The sequence below is a fragment of the Perna viridis genome, chromosome 10, assembly GCF_037379345.1.
Source record: "Perna viridis isolate PV_CMFRI_1.1 ecotype Kerala chromosome 10, ASM3737934v1, whole genome shotgun sequence".
Taxonomy (NCBI): domain Eukaryota; kingdom Metazoa; phylum Mollusca; class Bivalvia; order Mytilida; family Mytilidae; genus Perna; species Perna viridis.
Genome location: NC_142454.1, coordinates 32,428,022 through 32,446,494, shown reverse-complemented (window position 1 = coordinate 32,446,494; position 18,473 = coordinate 32,428,022). Strand labels below are relative to the sequence as shown.

The following is an 18,473-nucleotide window of genomic DNA, read 5'->3' as shown; positions in this document are numbered from 1 at the left end:
TTCCGGAAATGTTTCACCAACAATCCTCCCATATTATAAAAATATCTTAATAAGCCCAAAAAGACATTAACTGAAAAAACAGTAATAAAGTTTAAAACTAGCCCTTTTTAATGATAATGGAATATTTTCAAGTACACCATAGTTTGGACATTTTTACAAGAACTAAGATATGTTTGTTATTTTTTTTTTCTGTCGTATTTTGTTTGTTTGTTCGTTTGTTTGTTTTTTGGTTCCATTTTTTTAAGTAATTATAAAGGCAATTTTAGGATGTTGTTGGAATATAAATTCTTCTTCGTAAATAAAAGAATAAATATAAAAACGTCTATTGTAATGTTTTTCATGAAAAGTAACTTTAATATCAATATTTCGAAGTATACCCTTTTCTAAAAGAGATTTTAGGAAAACATAGTATTACCCGCATAACAAATTTTGTTGTGAGTTGTGATATAATTTAAACTTCAGTTTTAGGTTGTAAAACCATAAGAAAATATTAACTTACTTCTGTGTTTACAACCTTAATCATTTTGTATCTATTTGTACTCATATCATAACCTGAAACACGCATATTGCTCCATGGCCTCTCCCAAAGTTTACCAAATGTATGATCTTAAACAACTTTCAAACCGGTCTAAACCGAAATTTTTATCTTAAAATTAGTTTGGTTTGGACAGGGGTTTGGTTTTCAAAAATAACTAAATTGTATTAAGGGACTTTCAAAAGTGACCGGTATAAACAGATTTCAGTATCAGTAAGGGTGTGGTTTATACAGGTTTCTGATCAATCATAGTGTGGATAGACATGTATTTAAATCAGTCAGGGTGTGGTTTAAACAAGTTTTCTAATCAGTCCGACTGCGGTTTAGACATGCTTTTGGATCAGTCAGTGTGCAGTTTAGTCAGGTTTTTGGATAGGTAAGGGTGTGGTTAGACAGGCTTTTGGATCAATAAGTGTGCAGTTCAGGTTTTCGGATATGTTAGGATGTGGTTAGACAGGCTTTTGGACCAATAACTTTAGACATGTTTTCAGATAAGTCATGGTTTGGTTAAGACAGGTTTTTGGATCAGTCAGGGTATGGTGTAGGCAGGTATCCCTACATCTAAACGGTGATAAGAATAATTCGGTCGTCAATGTATATGATTCAAATCTCATAATTTATATTAGTGTCTTAAAGTTCCAATGAAATGACCGAACATCTGTGTATATTTTTTTACCCATCAAACCTGGTTATCGTATTTGATAGAAACGCTGTCTCTTTTTTCCATTCGATGACTGGACTAGTAGATGCTGATATACCATCGGGGACAAATAACTAATACGCATGTACGTGTATGCAGTTACTGTAAAATAAAACGACAATACAATACACATAAAGTGTAGAATTTTACAGATAATACAAGTTTAGACAATGGTTTTCAAGGTGTTTAATATTAAAGATAATATATTCAACTGATGGTTCCTAGGAATAGGAGGAATAGGTGTGTTTACCTATTTCAGTTGCAGTCCCCTAGACCCCCTTTTTGTTGTAAAATTTTGTTTATTTTGAGCATATATTTTGGCACAAATGAGCAAGTAATAGCCTAAACCCCCTTCTTTCTGGACCTTTGTGTCCAATTTTAGAAATAAGATACTGACCATTTTTTTCCACATATTTGCCTCCAAACAGAAACAGAACACAGAAAGCACAATCATTCTAAATTTTAAATTTTACAATATCATGGAACTATGGCCACTATTAAAATAGTCCGGGATTCTCACCCCCTCTCGACCTGGTTTTTTTACTATTCCGAAAATATTTTATATCGATTTCTTTTTTCTATTTTTTGTTTTTGGGGGTGGGATGGGTTGAACCCGTGAAAAATGAATAATGACAAAACTTTTAATTTTTAGAAGTATTAGTATTAGCAAAGACAACACTTCTTGAAAGACTGGTAAAATTAATTTACGTTTGTAAAAACTCAAATAAATTATACTTTTAGCTCTGTGGAGTTAGTAACCAACTGCGACAATTACGACCTTTCGCAGATAAAAGCTTTTGCTTGGTATACAGACTTGTGGGTGAGGGAGGGGCATATATTTTTAACTGGAAATTCGTTGAAACCCCTAAGCTGAAACTATTACATCCATAAACATGGCATGTGTTCCACTCAGCCACTGTGGTGTCCGTCTTGTTTTAACAAGTTCAATAATTACAAAACTTCTAAAGTACCAGTCAACCTCAAATTAAATTCGAACCCAGACAGAGGTAATTCATGATGCAGAACAAACGATGCTTTTTTGGTCTACATATGCTACATTTTTGTGTGACAATAGTCTTTTCTGTACTTTTGAGAAATCCACATTCTAGTCTTAAATCAAATCAACCCAAAAAGAACGATAACTCTTTAAAAGTGCTATTCTTGTGCTAATTAAGCACAACATCCAAATGAAAAACGAAGACTTTTATTGTGGTCTATAACTGATTCTGAACAAGAAATAAAAGTAAATTTGGTGGGTTTTTGACATGCATGAATCGCCTCGTGTCTATTTTTTATAAAGACTATTACTTAAACGTTCTTATGTGATTATTTTTATTATTATTTTATTTTATTTCACATTATTAATATCTTATATGCAAATCCTAGAACGGAAACCGAGTTATCAGTTATTCCACCATCAATTGTAATTAAAGATCTTACATAAGCAATAAATTAGATGATAGAAAATTTTGACTGTCAAAATAAAGAACTATTGCCAACCTTGGGAAGGTGGACCTTGGGTTACGGACATAAATCTTACAAATCATTGGTACGTTTTTATTCGGCATTTTACATCAATCTCATGAAAGCATCAAAGTAACGTGGAGTAATTCCATTCTGTTTCAAGTGAAAGCATGATAGGCTTTGCTGAAATTGAATATGATACAAGCATATCACTGATTTTAAGAGTTATGGCTCTTACCCTAGGTCTACCTCCTTAAAATAATAATTCAAAACATATATATTGTAATATTGAGAAATGCATCATTAAAATGTTCATTTGGTTTCAACCAAAATCAATTTTAAGTATGACCGTAAATGGCTTTATTGTAAATCAGAGCAAATAGTAGAACTGATGAAATGCAAATAATATTATACAAGGTTTACGTATCAATTTTCACTTAACATAAGTCTAGAGGCAAATTAAAAACCTAACTGTGGACACCGACCCGTACTACACCTATTTACAACAAAAAATGGCAATCATGCGTTAAGAAAATAATTATTAAAATAGATGTACAAATTGGAGAAAGGAAAATTTTCTTTAGAACCAGTAAAATCCGAAGTCTTGTTAAAACTGGACTTTGCTTGATTAAAAGGGAGTAATATCTTCTTACTAGGTTCAAAATTTATTGAAATCGAATACCTAAGATATTCGTTTTTAATGAATCTTCCAGTGTGTTCAAAATTTGGTTTTGGCAGGTTTTGTTGTACAATTTAAAAAAAAAACATTCAATTTTTTGTACGATGATTATTCGTAGGACAGACTTTTAACATTCAACGCCCAATACTTTTTTCACGAATCATAGTTTAACCTCAATGAAAAATTAGAACTATTTTTCATAATAACTTACCTTTAAATGGGTGTGTCATATTTCAATGTAGAATTCCAATTGATGGTTAATGAAGGGTGTAAGAAAAGGAACTTGCTTGTTACGTCTATTAGTCGACTGTGTTCTAGCCTTAAACCATGTTGTCAAACTTTTGGATCTTTTCGAAAATTTCGCTTATTACTGTGTACGTAATTGAACTTGGACTACCTGTTGCTGGTAAGTGCTTTATAATCTTAAGTATTTGAGTAAACGTTTTATAAATGTTTTAAATAATAGACTTGAACGACAATTTAAACGTTTCAGCTATTTATGGACAATTTAAATGTCGCATACCACAAATATGCACCACATGCACCATGCAATATTCACCTTTCAAAAATTATGGCTTATTTTTCTAACGTTGTTCATGCAGCGGGACGCAAAATAACGCATTTTTTTTTACAATTTACAGTATTTTCTCTGGCCTTTCAACATAAATTGTATTTCTATTTTCTATCCTCATTTCCCTATCCCTTCGCCGTACAAAGTCCTTCCTAACCTGGGACGACACACAATGTAAATTAAGAAAGGGCGGGATTGGGCGGGAGAAAGGGAAGAGAGAAGTAAGAAATAAAGAATAAGGGAACCGAAGAAAGAGAAAATGGTTTGGGGAAAGGTACATCTGTCCCCCTTGTCTTTAATTTCAATATAGCCTAACATGCAGGTGTTCTTGAAATTTAAGTCTCCATGGTTTAAAGACTTTGGCGATTGCAATACAAAAAAAGGAGAAAAAAAGATGGATATACACTTTAACTTGTATAAACCGTAACCCTAAATAATCCGAAAATCTGTCTAAACAAAACACTTTTTTCAAAGGTCTTTTCGTCAATTTAATTGTATTTAAAACATTTGTAAACTGAACATCTGTCTAAACCGAGCAAACTTTAAATCCCAAAAAGGGCTTTGATTTAATTTGGTATTACTGTAGAAGACAAAACAATGTTCCAAATCTTTACTTACTATTTTATCCACTCTATCCTATCTCGCCAACGTATTCAGGCCATGGTTATATTTTCTATAGATCGGTTATGCAGTGAACGAATTGAAGTTCTACATGTAAAAGGAAATTAGTATCATTATTTTATCTTGTTGCGAGGGAAGTATTTTTTTATATATACATAATGGATATGCCCTATTTCAAACCTGAAATATCTACTGAATTATTAAATGTAACATACGAAAAAGCCACACTGTAGTTAAAACCAATTACTGCTATATTAGAAACAAACAAAATAAATATTTGGCTGCTTGAAACTTTAAATATCTCTCTCTCTCTCTCTCTCTCTCTCTCTGTGTGTGTGTGTGTGTGTGTGTGTGTGTGTGTGTGTTGAAACAAAGATAAAATATTGATCGTAGACCATGCAATATTTTATCTTTTTTGAAACAAAGATAAAATATTGCATGGTCTACGATCAACGATGGTAAATATATTTAAAGAGTAACAGGTAACGTAGACGTCATATTGTGAAACATGATGCTTTGTATACATAGAATGGGAAAGTCTAATATCATTTTGTTCAGTATTTTTGTGCAATACATGTCTGAAATACATAACAATTACAGAGCTTTCAAACAAAACAACATGGATTGTATTAAAATTTAAATTTCATAATATTTGTTTCAAATGATATAAAAATTGGTGAGTGGACTGTAACATAATCAAGTATTAAGCTCCGTAAATTTAAATGTTGTGAAACATGATATGAGACAGCATTAAAACTGAAGTAAAGGATCGCCAAAGAATTTGGCAGCGGGTGATAAGTGTATATTTTTGTCAACGTTCTGAATTGTGTTTCTACAAAGAAACCTGTCTAAACCAAACCCTGTTTCAATACCATTGAACCTGTATAAACCAAACATATTCTGATGTCCCGTCATATCAGTTTCAATACTTTATGAACTTGTGTAAACCAAACATATTCTGATGTTCCTTCATATTAATTTCAATACGTTTTAAAACTGTGTTAACCAAACATCTGTTTTAACCGAACATAACACTCCGTTCAAAAGGGTTCGTTGTAGAAAGGTTTCACTGTGATTATCAAGTATGTTTTATTTGTGTAGGAAAATAGAGAAGAATAACTGAATTGCTTAGTGATCTGATTTCAGATAAGAGTTGATTTATGCATATCATAACCAAACACATTTCACACTTATTTTTCATTCAGAAACAGTTATAGACTACATAGAAAGTGTCCGTTTTCCATTAATTTTCCATTCGCTTGTAGTACTTATTCGATGGAAATTGTATATATTGGATATTAATTGGCACTTTACAAAAAATATTTAATTTTCAAGAGTTGTCATTCTTATTTGATTGATTTAAGTATGAGCTAAATGTATTGCTCTGTATAGATAGGAACACTACCTGATAATATGGTCCACGTAGACAAAAACAAAAACAAAAACAAAAACAACGTCTGTTCCGCGTTTTTTTTCTCACCATAAATCACCTCCTGACGCTTGAATTTTATATAGATTGATACTTTTAAAACATGTAAATGTTAAATTTGACTATGTTTGCACGATTCTTAGATGACAATGTACTAAAAATTACATTTAGCAAGTATCTACAACACATATTTAATGATATGATAATAATAAAATAAAAAGGACTTGGGTTTCGATTTATTCATGATACCAAAAAGGGGATGAGCGACCGACTATAATTACGGTCATTTTTTACGAATCACTACCCCCAATAACAGTTGTATACTTATAGTAAGTTTTTTGCAAAGAAATGGTAGTTTACATCTCGTCGGTTTTTCTTCTGTAGAAATTATGTTATTTTGTCGGTTTTTCCACACTGAAAATTGTATACTTCTAGTGGCACTTTCTACTGTAAGGCGCAGACCATTTTATTAGCAATGAAAAAAGGAAATTTATTTTTACTCATCCATGATTTTTTTTTACTTATATTTTCCCAATTACTGAACAAGGAATACTTTCAAATAAAAACATTAATTTCGGTTGCTGCTAAAATATGAATAAAGAATTTGCACTTGGATGAACAAATTTCTTATCGAAAATAAAATACCAGCCCCCCTCCCCCACCTCAGTAAAAATAGTTGAGATCTTATAGTTGTGTACTTCTCGTCGAATTTTTACAGTAACAGTTGTGTACATTACGACATATTTTTACAGTGAACACATGTGAAATACCAACAGAATTACGAAATGCTGGTTGGACATACCAACGACCGGGTTACAGCAGTAAGACAGTAAACTTTGGTACCACTGTGCTTACCTCGTTCTCCTTAAGTGTACTAGGGGATGGTTTATCAGACTATACATGTGTTGCAAACAAAGATCTATCAACCGACAAGACTATCTTAATTTTTAGGTAATTCTGAGTTCTGTAGCAGATAACAAGTGTGAGCTCTAAATTGATAACACCATTTCGAGTAACTGAATTTAAAACAATTGGATCAACAAGCCTCTCTCTCAGAATATACATTTTTGTTGAAATTGAAAAAAACGAGAAAAGTTCTTCAATTTGATCGCTCAGTCGAAGGCGAAATAGAGTTCCATGTAGAAGTTGCAGGCCATTATCTGTCGAAGTTGATGATTGTCATATCATTTTGTTGTGCTTCACAAAATCTGCTCTTTAATCCGTTTGACACTGATTACTCGCCTGATACAATGATCTCCTCTCCGTAGGATATAGTACCCGTTTCTACAATATATCACACACTTGATAGGCACCTATTTTTCCAATTTGTATGCGCCAATATATTCAGTTAAGTATAGATCTCCTCTGACATATTTACATCGGTTGATTTTCCGGTGTAACAACCTATTTTATTGCCTCTTTTTTATACCGATATTCTACACATTTTTTTTCTTTTATAGAAGTGATGGACAATATTATGATGTAGCTACCTCTCAGAATCGTCGTATATATCTTTGCATGAAGATGACTAAAGTGTCCAATGATTTATTTTATTTCTTTTTACTTAACGGTAAGTGTAAAAATAATGTTGTCATGTGACAAAGGTAATGAGCAACAAATTACACAGTAAAGGTATTAATTGTCGCGGTGGACTAACTTTCGTAATTTCCGACATAAAAGTGCGAAAAATAGTACCCGCGAAAGTGAATGTTGACACTATATAAGGCTTATAATTTATTGATTCCGCGAAAACTTAAACCTCCGAATATGTTCACTTGATAGAATCCACGAAAAGTAATACGTTTACAGTATTTGCTGAAACTAATGTTAATAATAGAAAGAACTATTTACAATCAGATAAAAAATTGACAAAATAAGTGTGCAGTCTTGAATTAAAGAGACAATATACGGATGAGCTGGCTTAGAATCTGGGCAATACGCAGAGCTTCGCCGAACGTTTTTTTCCCGATTCCTGGGTAAAACTTACTTCGTTTTTTCTCGTAAATACACTGTGTTGTTTTATACATGTGTTTGCATTTGCCCCGATTGTAAAGTAGTTCGAAAAACGCTAAGAAATAGTCGGGGTCAAAATGGTCCATGCTGTCCATGGAAGTAAATATGCTGTCAGTGCATTTCTGTTGCTCAAATAATGTAATATGAAGTAGTCATTGCCTTAATAAGCGGGCACCGTGAACTTTACCATACATGTACCGTCTGTGCGAGTCTCGTAAAAATGATAAAGCACATTACAATGGTCGGAGGAAATTTTTTTTCAATATTATTATTTGAAAACCTGCTATCTTAAATAATGGGGGAGTTTTTATTTCAATGAATAAATAAATTGAAATAAAAACTGTTTTTTCTAAAATCCCAACCCACATCCCCCTTTCCCTCGCTTTCAAAATGGTCGAGGACTTTATGGCACTTCACAATACTTTATTTTTTTTACCCTTAAGGGCATCTCTAGCAACATCCTTTTCAGTTGTGGCCGATCAGATCAATCTGTACAAATACCGGAAATATTACAGTTCTCCGCTGACTGTGGAAATATGTTACACATATCATGTGACGTAAACAAATTCAGACGTAACTGACAGCTGCAAAAGAAAATGATTGCCTTTTCTATCTTAGAAAAGTCGTGCTACGATTTGTATAATATAATCGGAGTTATATTCTTTCCAAGGCGGGTTAGGTTCTTGACAACAGCAATAGTGGAACAGCGAATACACGAACATACATCCATGTGTTTCCTGATTTTTTTTAAAACATCATATTCTCCGTAAGGACAGTCACTTTTTGTTACTTCCGGGACATGACCTTTTTTCGTTAGTATATCGGGGAACCTTAAGGGAAATTTAGATAATACATGTAATAACCATAGAGCTCACATCGCTTTGCGGTGATCGCTATAAATTTGTGTATTTTTTGGATGAGTATCACTTATAAATACCTTCATTGACATCTGATATTTTATGAACGTGCACTCATTACTCATTCCCATTTCAGTAGAAAGGAAAATAAGGGGTACATGGGTAAAATATACATTAAATTAATCAAAGGAAAAAATTTAGACAACGAAAATAAACAGACAAAACAACGGAGAACATGAATTATCTAAATTAACACACATAGAGAACTGAAAGTACACGTGCAATTTCATTTAAAAAGGGGCATGGACAGGGTGCACCTGTTGGTTAAGGGTATTCTGCGTGTCTAGAAACGATATCTGTCTTCTTATTACTGTCACTCTACAAACCATAACCTTCTTGGAAGTTAATCTGGCAATGGGCTGTATTTAGATTTCATATTCGCATTTGAAAAAGAACGATCGATTTCTTTTCGCTGGGTTTCTCGACACATAGTGTGCTTAATGGCTGAATATTTCTAAAAAAAAAATCTACGAAAAGACATTCGTAATTAGATCGCCATATGGTTAAATAATCCAAAAAGTCATTTTCTTCTTTAAAAATATAACCGACTTATTATTTATTCATTTCTAAATGAGGAACTTTTTATTGGATTGCTCCAGATATTCTTGTATAAGCTCGATCATTAATTTATTTTAATATTTATTCATTTCAGACCTGTCACCATCATCAATGGGTGTTTCTCCATCTGAAAGAGTCTCATCATATCGAGATGCGGAAGTGACTATATCTACAGATACTTTAGAGAGTACATTTTGTCAGTATGATACAAATAACCCACCTGATGACGTCAGAACTCTACAAAGATCAGGTAAACATCATATTCGGCTTCACTTGTTTACTCTGATATATGTTTTTTCCCGAGAACTGACAGATTTTTACATAAAAGTTATGTTTTGAAATTCAGTATAATTTTGTTTTCAAATATTCCTAATTGCACAGACAACTTCCTGTTTTCATTGTGTGAATATTGCTACTTGCTGTTCGAAGGTTCAATTATGTGAACATTATACATATTAACTAAACACCCAGACCTTTAAGGCCTTTTAATTTATGAAATGTTGCAAAAACAACACGTCATTGAGGTTATTTTATTATAGACCGAATAATTTATAACTGTCATTCCTCATACTTTAATCCTAGCATCAAAAGTCAACGAGTAAATCATTCTGAAAGGTTGATGTCGTCAGTCGCATGACAAAATTTGGTTTTTCAGATGATGGACAAATTTGTTTTGTCAAATCAGAAAATGTTTTAATTCAGAAATTAAATTATTCAAAGATAACCTTTATCATTTTGTAGGAACATCGGAACCACTTCCAGCTGGTATCACATTATGTCAGCCTTTTGAAAACACATGTGACTCAGGTTTGTGATTTTTATTTGTTTGACTTGTTTTTAAAGTTGTGAAGTAAACAAATGAATATTATTATCATGATTATTATCATTAACAAATTTCTTTCTCAGCCGATGAGGTAAAAACATAAGTCTCTGATTTTGTTTCTTCCAAAGTTGCATATTTTGGTTTGCATTTAAATGCTGTTTGCTGATTTCAATTTTGTCTAAAGAAGAAGGTTGTACATTAAAAATTAGCCTATGGATATAAACATTGAACTTGAATTGGCAAATTTTGCTCTAAATGATACTGTTTCAATGATTAAAGCTTAATTCCATGAAGGACATTTCACAAATAACGTTGCATGAAATGAAAAGAAGAAAATTCACGAGGAAAGACCATCAGGAAACTGTTGTTTTCACATGTATTTTCATTGCATTGATATACTATATTTATAGTTTCAGTTGCACAATGTCCTGATATTGATATTGTCCGATTTTCTACGAACACAACAACCGGTAATTCAGCTGGTGATACAATTTCCTTCAACTGCTCAACTGGGTTTAGAGTGACCTCAGGAGATACGCAGTTGACATGCACAAATAATGGGACATGGATGGGAACACCTCCATTGTGTAGTAAGCTTTGAAAAGGATAATGTAAATGTTCTTTGATAATTTAAATATTTATCCCAAATCTATTGCGTAATTTCAAATAAGCAAACAAACAAACTTTACATTACATTATATGGTATGAAAAAGAATTAAAATCTTACTTTTTTGACTCATTAATGATCATAGTAGTGACTGCCTTTATCAATATATATGTATTAAATAATTTGATGTTAATAGGTAGAACAATTTGTGAAATACCAACAGAATTACGGAATTCAGCATGGACATACAAACGTCCTGGAGAAAATGATAGGACAGTACATTTTGGTACGACGACACTAACGTCGTTCCAATTGATGGTACAAGGATCAGATTATTCAGATTATACATGTGTTGTTGACCAACCCCTTTCGTCTGACAAAAGCATTCTACTGTTAAGGTAGTTATACTCTCAACCTTTGAACCATACCTATGCACTTCATACTCCCAGTGTTTAGCAGAGTTAGGATTGCTCATTCACTTTTGTTTTTTTGTACATGTTTTGGTTAATTTATGTTCTTTGTTGCATATGTACATTTTCTCAGTCTAGTCGTTATGCTTGAATTATATTCTTTTGTTCATACTCGAATCAAGTTGACTTAATTTCTTTTCCATTTCTTAATACATAAAATCTTCTTCATTTTTACTTGTTGAAAATAGTTTTAATTATCATCTATTACTTGTTGATTACCTTAACTTCAAATTTTCTAAACATCTTTACTGCCTTTTCACGAACAAACGAGTAACCTGTGGTTCATCAAAGTATGGCAGCATTAAAAATGTCCACAGGTAGGATAAGGGTAAATATCCATTCGAAATGCACTAATATTTTTTCTAATGTTCTAGAAATTCTCATGATTTCTCCAGATTTGATCCTCAAAACATACATAAAGTGAAATAGAGAATAAAAAAATAAAGGTTAGATTCCAATTCTTACAGACTAAAAAAGTACATCATTTTTTAATGTGTTCCTCTACTTCGTCTGAAGCGATATACTTCCATCTTGTGGTAATCTAGTATACGGCACTATACTGCAGTCGGTATATGTATGAATATCTGCAATATATCGTCCTATTCAGAATAAGTTATCTTATATCTGCAAAATACCTCTCACCTCAGGATATATTATCCTATATAAACGATATATCACTTTCTTGACAGGAAACAGTTTTCCTCATTTGTACGACCACTATGTTCAGTATAGTGTATCTGGTTTTTTTTTTATTCACTTTGACTTCTTTCCACAGAGTAACATACTCAATTATACGATTTGTGATACACATTTTTATTTCTTTTGTAGAAGTGATGGACAATATTATGATGTAGCTACCTCTCAGAATCGTCGTATATATCTTTGCATGAAGATGACTAAAGTGTCCGATGATTTATTTTATTTCTTTTTACTTAACGGTAAGTGTAAAACAATGTTATTATGTGCTATCGGTAAATGATAAACACATCATACTTACTGAAACTAATGTTAATGATTGAAATAACTGACAAATGGACTCTATTTAGATTTCATATTCGCATTGAGAAAAGAACAATCGATTCATCTTCACTGTATGTCTTGACGCTTGCTTTGCTTAATGACTGAACATTCTTGGAGAGCAAAATACCGTTCATGGGCAGACATTGTAGAATATAGACTGTATCGGCTCACTTTGTGATACCAATATAATAACAAAATCGAGAAATTATATTCTACTTTAAATATGTATCTGATTTCTTTATTTATTTCGAAATGATGAAATTTGTTTGAGATTGTTTATGATACTGATTTATTAGCTGGATCATTAATTTATTTTAATATTTATTCATTTCAGACCTGTCACCATCATCAATGGGTGTTTCTCCATCTGAGAGAGTCTCGTCATATCGAGATGGGGAAGTGACTACATCTACAGATACTTTAGAGAGTACATTTTGTCAGTATGATACAAATAACCCACCTGATGACGTCAGAACTCTACAAAGATCAGGTAAACATCATATTCGGCTTAATTTGTTTACTCTGATACATGTGTTTTTTAAACCAAGAACTGACAGATTTTGACATAAGAGTTATGTTATAAAATTCAGTATAAGTTTGTTTTCAAATATTCCTAATTGCACAGACAACTTCCTGTTTTCATTATGTGAATATTGCTACTTGCTGTTCAAAGTTTCAATTATGTGAGCATTATACATATTAACTAAACACCCAGACCCTTAAGGCCTTTTAATTTATGAAATCTTGCAAAAACAACACGTGATTGAGATTATTTTATCATAGACCGAATAATTTATAACTGTCATTCCTTATAATTTAATTCTAGTATCGAAAGTCAACGAGTAAATCATTCTAAAAGGTTGATGACGTCAATCATATTACAATATTTGGTTTTTCAGATGATGGACAAATTTGTTTTGTCCAATCAGAAAGCGTTTTAAATCAGAAATTATAATTATTCAAAGATAACCTTTATCATTTTGTAGGAACATCGGAACCACTTCCGGCTGGTATCACATTATGTCAGCCTTTTGAAAACACATGTGACTCAGGTTTGTGATTTTTATTTGTTTGACTTGTTTTTAAAGTTGTGAAGTAAACAAATGAATATTATTATCATGATTATTATCATTAACAAATTTCTTTCTCAGCCGATGAGGTAAAAACATAAGTCTCTGAATTTGTTTCTTCCAAAGTTGCATATTTTGGTTTGCATTTGAATGCTGTTTGCTGATTTCAATTTTGTCTAAAGAAGAAGGTTGTACATTAAAAATTAGCCTATGGATATAAACATTGAACTTGAATAGGCAAAATTTGCTCTAAATGATACTGTTTCAATGATTAAAGCTTAATTCCATGAAGGACATTTCACAAATAACGTTGCATGAAATGAAAAGAAGAAAATTCACGAGGAAAGACTATCAGGAAACTGTTGTTTTCACATGTATTTTCATTGCATTGATATACTATATTTATAGTTTCAGTTGCACAATGTCCTGATATTGATATTGTCCGATTTTCTACGAACACAACAACCGGTAATTCAGCTGGTGATACAATTTCCTTCAACTGCTCAACTGGGTTTAGAGTGACCTCAGGAGATACGCAGTTGACATGCACAAATAATGGGACATGGATGGGAACACCTCCATTGTGTAGTAAGCTTTGAAAAGGACAATGTAAATGTTCTTTGAAAATTTAAATATTTATCCCAAATCTATTGCGTAATTTCAAATAAGCAAACAAAAAATTTTTACATTACATTATATGGTATGAAAAAGAATTAAAATCTTACTTTTTTGACTCATTAATGATCATAGTAGTGACTGCCTTTATCATTATGTATGTATTAAATAATTTGATGTTAATAGGTAGAACAATTTGTGAAATACCAACAGAATTACGGAATTCAGCATGGACATACAAACGTCCTGGAGAAAATGATAGGACAGTACATTTTGGTACGACGACACTAACGTCGTTCCAATTGATGGTACAAGGATCAGATTATTCAGATTATACATGTGTTGTTGACCAACCCCTTTCGTCTGACAAAAGCATTCTACTGTTAAGGTAGTTATACTCTCAACCTTTGAACCATACCTATGCACTTCATACTCCCAGTGTTTAGCAGAGTTAGGATTGCTCATTTACTTTTGTTTTTTTTTGTACATGTTTTGGTTAATTTATGTTCTTTGTTGTATGTGTACATTTTCTCAGTCTAGTCGTTATGCTTGAATTATATTCTTTTGTTCATACTCGAATCAAGTTGACTTAATTTCTTTTCCATTTCTTAATACATAAAATCTTCATTTTTACTTGTTGAAAATAGTTTTAATTATCATCTATTACTTGTTGATTACCTTAACTTCAAATTTTCTAAACATCTTTACTGCCTTTTCACGAACAAACGAGTAACCTGTGGTTCATCAAAGTATGGCAGCATTAAAAATGTCCACAGGTAGGATAAGGGTAAATATCCATTCGAAATGCACTAATATTTTTTCTAGTGTTCTAGAAATTCTCATGATTTCTCCAGATTTGATCCTCAACACATACTTAAAGTGAAATAGAGAATAAAAAAATGAAGGTTAGATTCCAATTCTTACAGACTACAAAACTAAATCATTTTTTTTAATGTGTTCCTCTACTTCGTCTGAAGCGATATACTTCCATCTTGTGGTAATCTAGTATACGGCACTATACTGCAGTCGGTATATGTATGAATATCTGCAATATATCGTCCTATTCAGAATAAGTTATCTTATATCTGCAAAATACCTCTCACCTCAGGATATATTATCCTATATAAACGATATATCACTTTCTTGACAGGAAACAGTTTTCCTCATTTGTACGACCACTATGTTCAGTATAGTGTATCTGGTTTTTTTTTATTCACTTTGACTTCTTTCCACAGAGTAACATACTCAATTATATGATTTGTGATACACATTTTTATTTCTTTTGTAGAAGTGATGGACAATATTATGATGTAGCTACCTCTCAGAATCGTCGTATATATCTTTGCATGAAGATGACTAAAGTGTCCGATGATTTATTTTATTTCTTTTTACTTAACGGTAAGTGTAAAACAATGTTATTATGTGCTATCGGTAAATGATAAACACATCATACTTACTGAAACTAATGTTAATGATTGAAATAACTGACAAATGGACTCTATTTAGATTTCATATTCGCATTGAGAAAAGAACAATCGATTCATCTTCACTGTATGTCTTGACGCTTGCTTTGCTTAATGACTGAACATTCTTGGAGAGCAAAATACCGTTCATGGGCAGACATTGTAGAATATAGACTGTATCGGCTCACTTTGTGATACCAATATAATAACAAAATCGAGAAATTATATTCTACTTTAAATATGTATCTGATTTCTTTATTTATTTCGAAATGATGAAATTTGTTTGAGATTGTTTATGATACTGATTTATTAGCTGGATCATTAATTTATTTTAATATTTATTCATTTCAGACCTGTCACCATCATCAATGGGTGTTTCTCCATCTGAGAGAGTCTCGTCATATCGAGATGGGGAAGTGACTACATCTACAGATACTTTAGAGAGTACATTTTGTCAGTATGATACAAATAACCCACCTGGTGACGTCAGAACTCTACAAAGATCAGGTAAACATCATATTCGGCTTAATTTGTTTACTCTGATACATGTGTTTTTTAAACCAAGAACTGACAGATTTTGACATAAAAGTTATGTTATAAAATTCATTATAAGTTTGTTTTCAAATATTCCTAATTGCACAGACAACTTCCTGTTTTCATTATGTGAATATTGCTACTTGCTGTTCAAAGTTTCAATTATGTGAGCATTATACATATTAACTAAACACCCAGACCCTTAAGGCCTTTTAATTTATGAAATCTTGCAAAAACAACACGTGATTGAGATTATTTTATCATAGACCGAATAATTTATAACTGTCATTCCTTATAATTTAATTCTAGTATCGAAAGTCAACGAGTAAATCATTCTAAAAGGTTGATGACGTCAATCATATTACAATATTTGGTTTTTCAGATGATGGACAAATTTGTTTTGTCCAATCAGAAAGCGTTTTAAATCAGAAATTATAATTATTCAAAGATAACCTTTATCATTTTGTAGGAACATCGGAACCACTTCCGGCTGGTATCACATTATGTCAGCCTTTTGAAAACACATGTGACTCAGGTTTGTGATTTTTATTTGTTTGACTTGTTTTTAAAGTTGTGAAGTAAACAAATGAATATTATTATCATGATTATTATCATTAACAAATTTCTTTCTCAGCCGATGAGGTAAAAACATAAGTCTCTGAATTTGTTTCTTCCAAAGTTGCATATTTTGGTTTGCATTTGAATGCTGTTTGCTGATTTCAATTTTGTCTAAAGAAGAAGGTTGTACATTAAAAATTAGTCTATGGATATAAACATTGAACTTGAATAGGCAAAATTTGCTCTAAATGATACTGTTTCAATGATTAAAGCTTAATTCCATGAAGGACATTTCACAAATAACGTTGCATGAAATGAAAAGAAGAAAATTCACGAGGAAAGACTATCAGGAAACTGTTGTTTTCACATGTATTTTCATTGCATTGATATACTATATTTATAGTTTCAGTTGCACAATGTCCTGATATTGATATTGTCCGATTTTCTACGAACACAACAACCGGTAATTCAGCTGGTGATACAATTTCCTTCAACTGCTCAACTGGGTTTAGAGTGACCTCAGGAGATACGCAGTTGACATGCACAAATAATGGGACATGGATGGGAACACCTCCATTGTGTAGTAAGCTTTGAAAAGGATAATGTAAATGTTCTTTGAAAATTTAAATATTTATCCCAAATCTATTGCGTAATTTCAAATAAGCAAACAAAAAATTTTTACATTACATTATATGGATGAAAAAGAATTAAAATCTTACTTTTTTGACTCATTAATGATCATAGTAGTGACTGCCTTTATCATTATGTATGTATTAAATAATTTGATGTTAATAGGTAGAACAATTTGTGAAATACCAACAGAATTACGGAATTCAGCATGGACATACAAACGTCCTGGAGAAAATGATAGGACAGTACATTTTGGTACGACGACACTAACGTCGTTCCAATTGATGGTACAAGGATCAGATTATTCAGATTATACATGTGTTGTTGACCAACCCCTTTCGTCTGACAAAAGCATTCTACTGTTAAGGTAGTTATACTCTCAACCTTTGAACCATACCTATGCACCTCATACTCCCAGTGTTTAGCAGAGTTAGGATTGCTCATTTACTTTTGTTTTTTTTTGTACATGTTTTGGTTAATTTATGTTCTTTGTTGTATGTGTACATTTTCTCAGTCTAGTCGTTATGCTTGAATTATATTCTTTTGTTCATACTCGAATCAAGTTGACTTAATTTCTTTTCCATTTCTTAATACATAAAATCTTCTTCATTTTTACTTGTTGAAAATAGTTTTAATTATCATCTATTACTTGTTGATTACCTTAACTTCAAATTTTCTAAACATCTTTACTGCCTTTTCACGAACAAACGAGTAACCTGTGGTTCATCAAAGTATGGCAGCATTAAAAATGTCCACAGGTAGGATAAGGGTAAATATCCATTCGAAATGCACTAATATTTTTTCTAGTGTTCTAGAAATTCTCATGATTTCTCCAGATTTGATCCTCAACACATACTTAAAGTGAAATAGAGAATAAAAAAATGAAGGTTAGATTCCAATTCTTACAGACTACAAAACTAAATCATTTTTTTTAATGTGTTCCTCTACTTCGTCTGAAGCGATATACTTCCATCTTGTGGTAATCTAGTATACGGCACTATACTGCAGTCGGTATATGTATGAATATCTGCAATATATCGTCCTATTCAGAATAAGTTATCTTATATCTGCAAAATACCTCTCACCTCAGGATATATTATCCTATATAAACGATATATCACTTTCTTGACAGGAAACAGTTTTCCTCATTTGTACGACCACTATGTTCAGTATAGTGTATCTGGTTTTTTTTTATT

The 18,473-nt window shown here is 31.9% G+C and overlaps 1 protein-coding gene and 1 long non-coding RNA gene across 7 annotated transcripts in view; one reads left to right on the top strand and one right to left on the bottom strand.

Annotated features, from left to right (window-relative positions):
* Positions 1-307: 307 nt before the first annotated feature.
* LOC148605431 (uncharacterized) lies at positions 308-3,731 on the bottom strand. The gene is made up of 2 exons (XR_015915992.1): positions 3,590-3,731; positions 308-1,337 (listed from the first exon to the last, which is right to left on the bottom strand). It is a non-coding gene; the product is annotated as an uncharacterized LOC148605431 (long non-coding RNA).
* The window catches only part of LOC148605430 (uncharacterized), a 50,623-nt gene continuing 35,793 nt past the window's right edge, over positions 3,644-18,473 (top strand). For 5 of the 6 annotated variants that reach the window (XM_088549314.1, XM_088549312.1, XM_088549315.1 and 2 more), the window contains exons 1-17: positions 3,644-3,784; positions 6,752-6,950; positions 7,460-7,569; positions 9,582-9,737; positions 10,229-10,294; positions 10,721-10,900; positions 11,114-11,315; positions 12,216-12,325; positions 12,742-12,897; positions 13,394-13,459; positions 13,886-14,065; positions 14,279-14,480; positions 15,381-15,490; positions 15,907-16,062; positions 16,559-16,624; positions 17,051-17,230; positions 17,443-17,644. In XM_088549314.1, coding sequence (XP_088405440.1) covers positions 3,706-3,784; positions 6,752-6,950; positions 7,460-7,569; positions 9,582-9,737; positions 10,229-10,294; positions 10,721-10,900; positions 11,114-11,315; positions 12,216-12,325; positions 12,742-12,897; positions 13,394-13,459; positions 13,886-14,065; positions 14,279-14,480; positions 15,381-15,490; positions 15,907-16,062; positions 16,559-16,624; positions 17,051-17,230; positions 17,443-17,644 — 2,420 coding nt within the window. In that variant the 5' untranslated portion in view covers positions 3,644-3,705. The remainder of the gene's footprint in view (positions 3,785-6,751; positions 6,951-7,459; positions 7,570-9,581; positions 9,738-10,228; positions 10,295-10,720; positions 10,901-11,113; positions 11,316-12,215; positions 12,326-12,741; positions 12,898-13,393; positions 13,460-13,885; positions 14,066-14,278; positions 14,481-15,380; positions 15,491-15,906; positions 16,063-16,558; positions 16,625-17,050; positions 17,231-17,442; positions 17,645-18,473) is intronic. The other variant, XM_088549310.1, reaches the window with a different exon arrangement.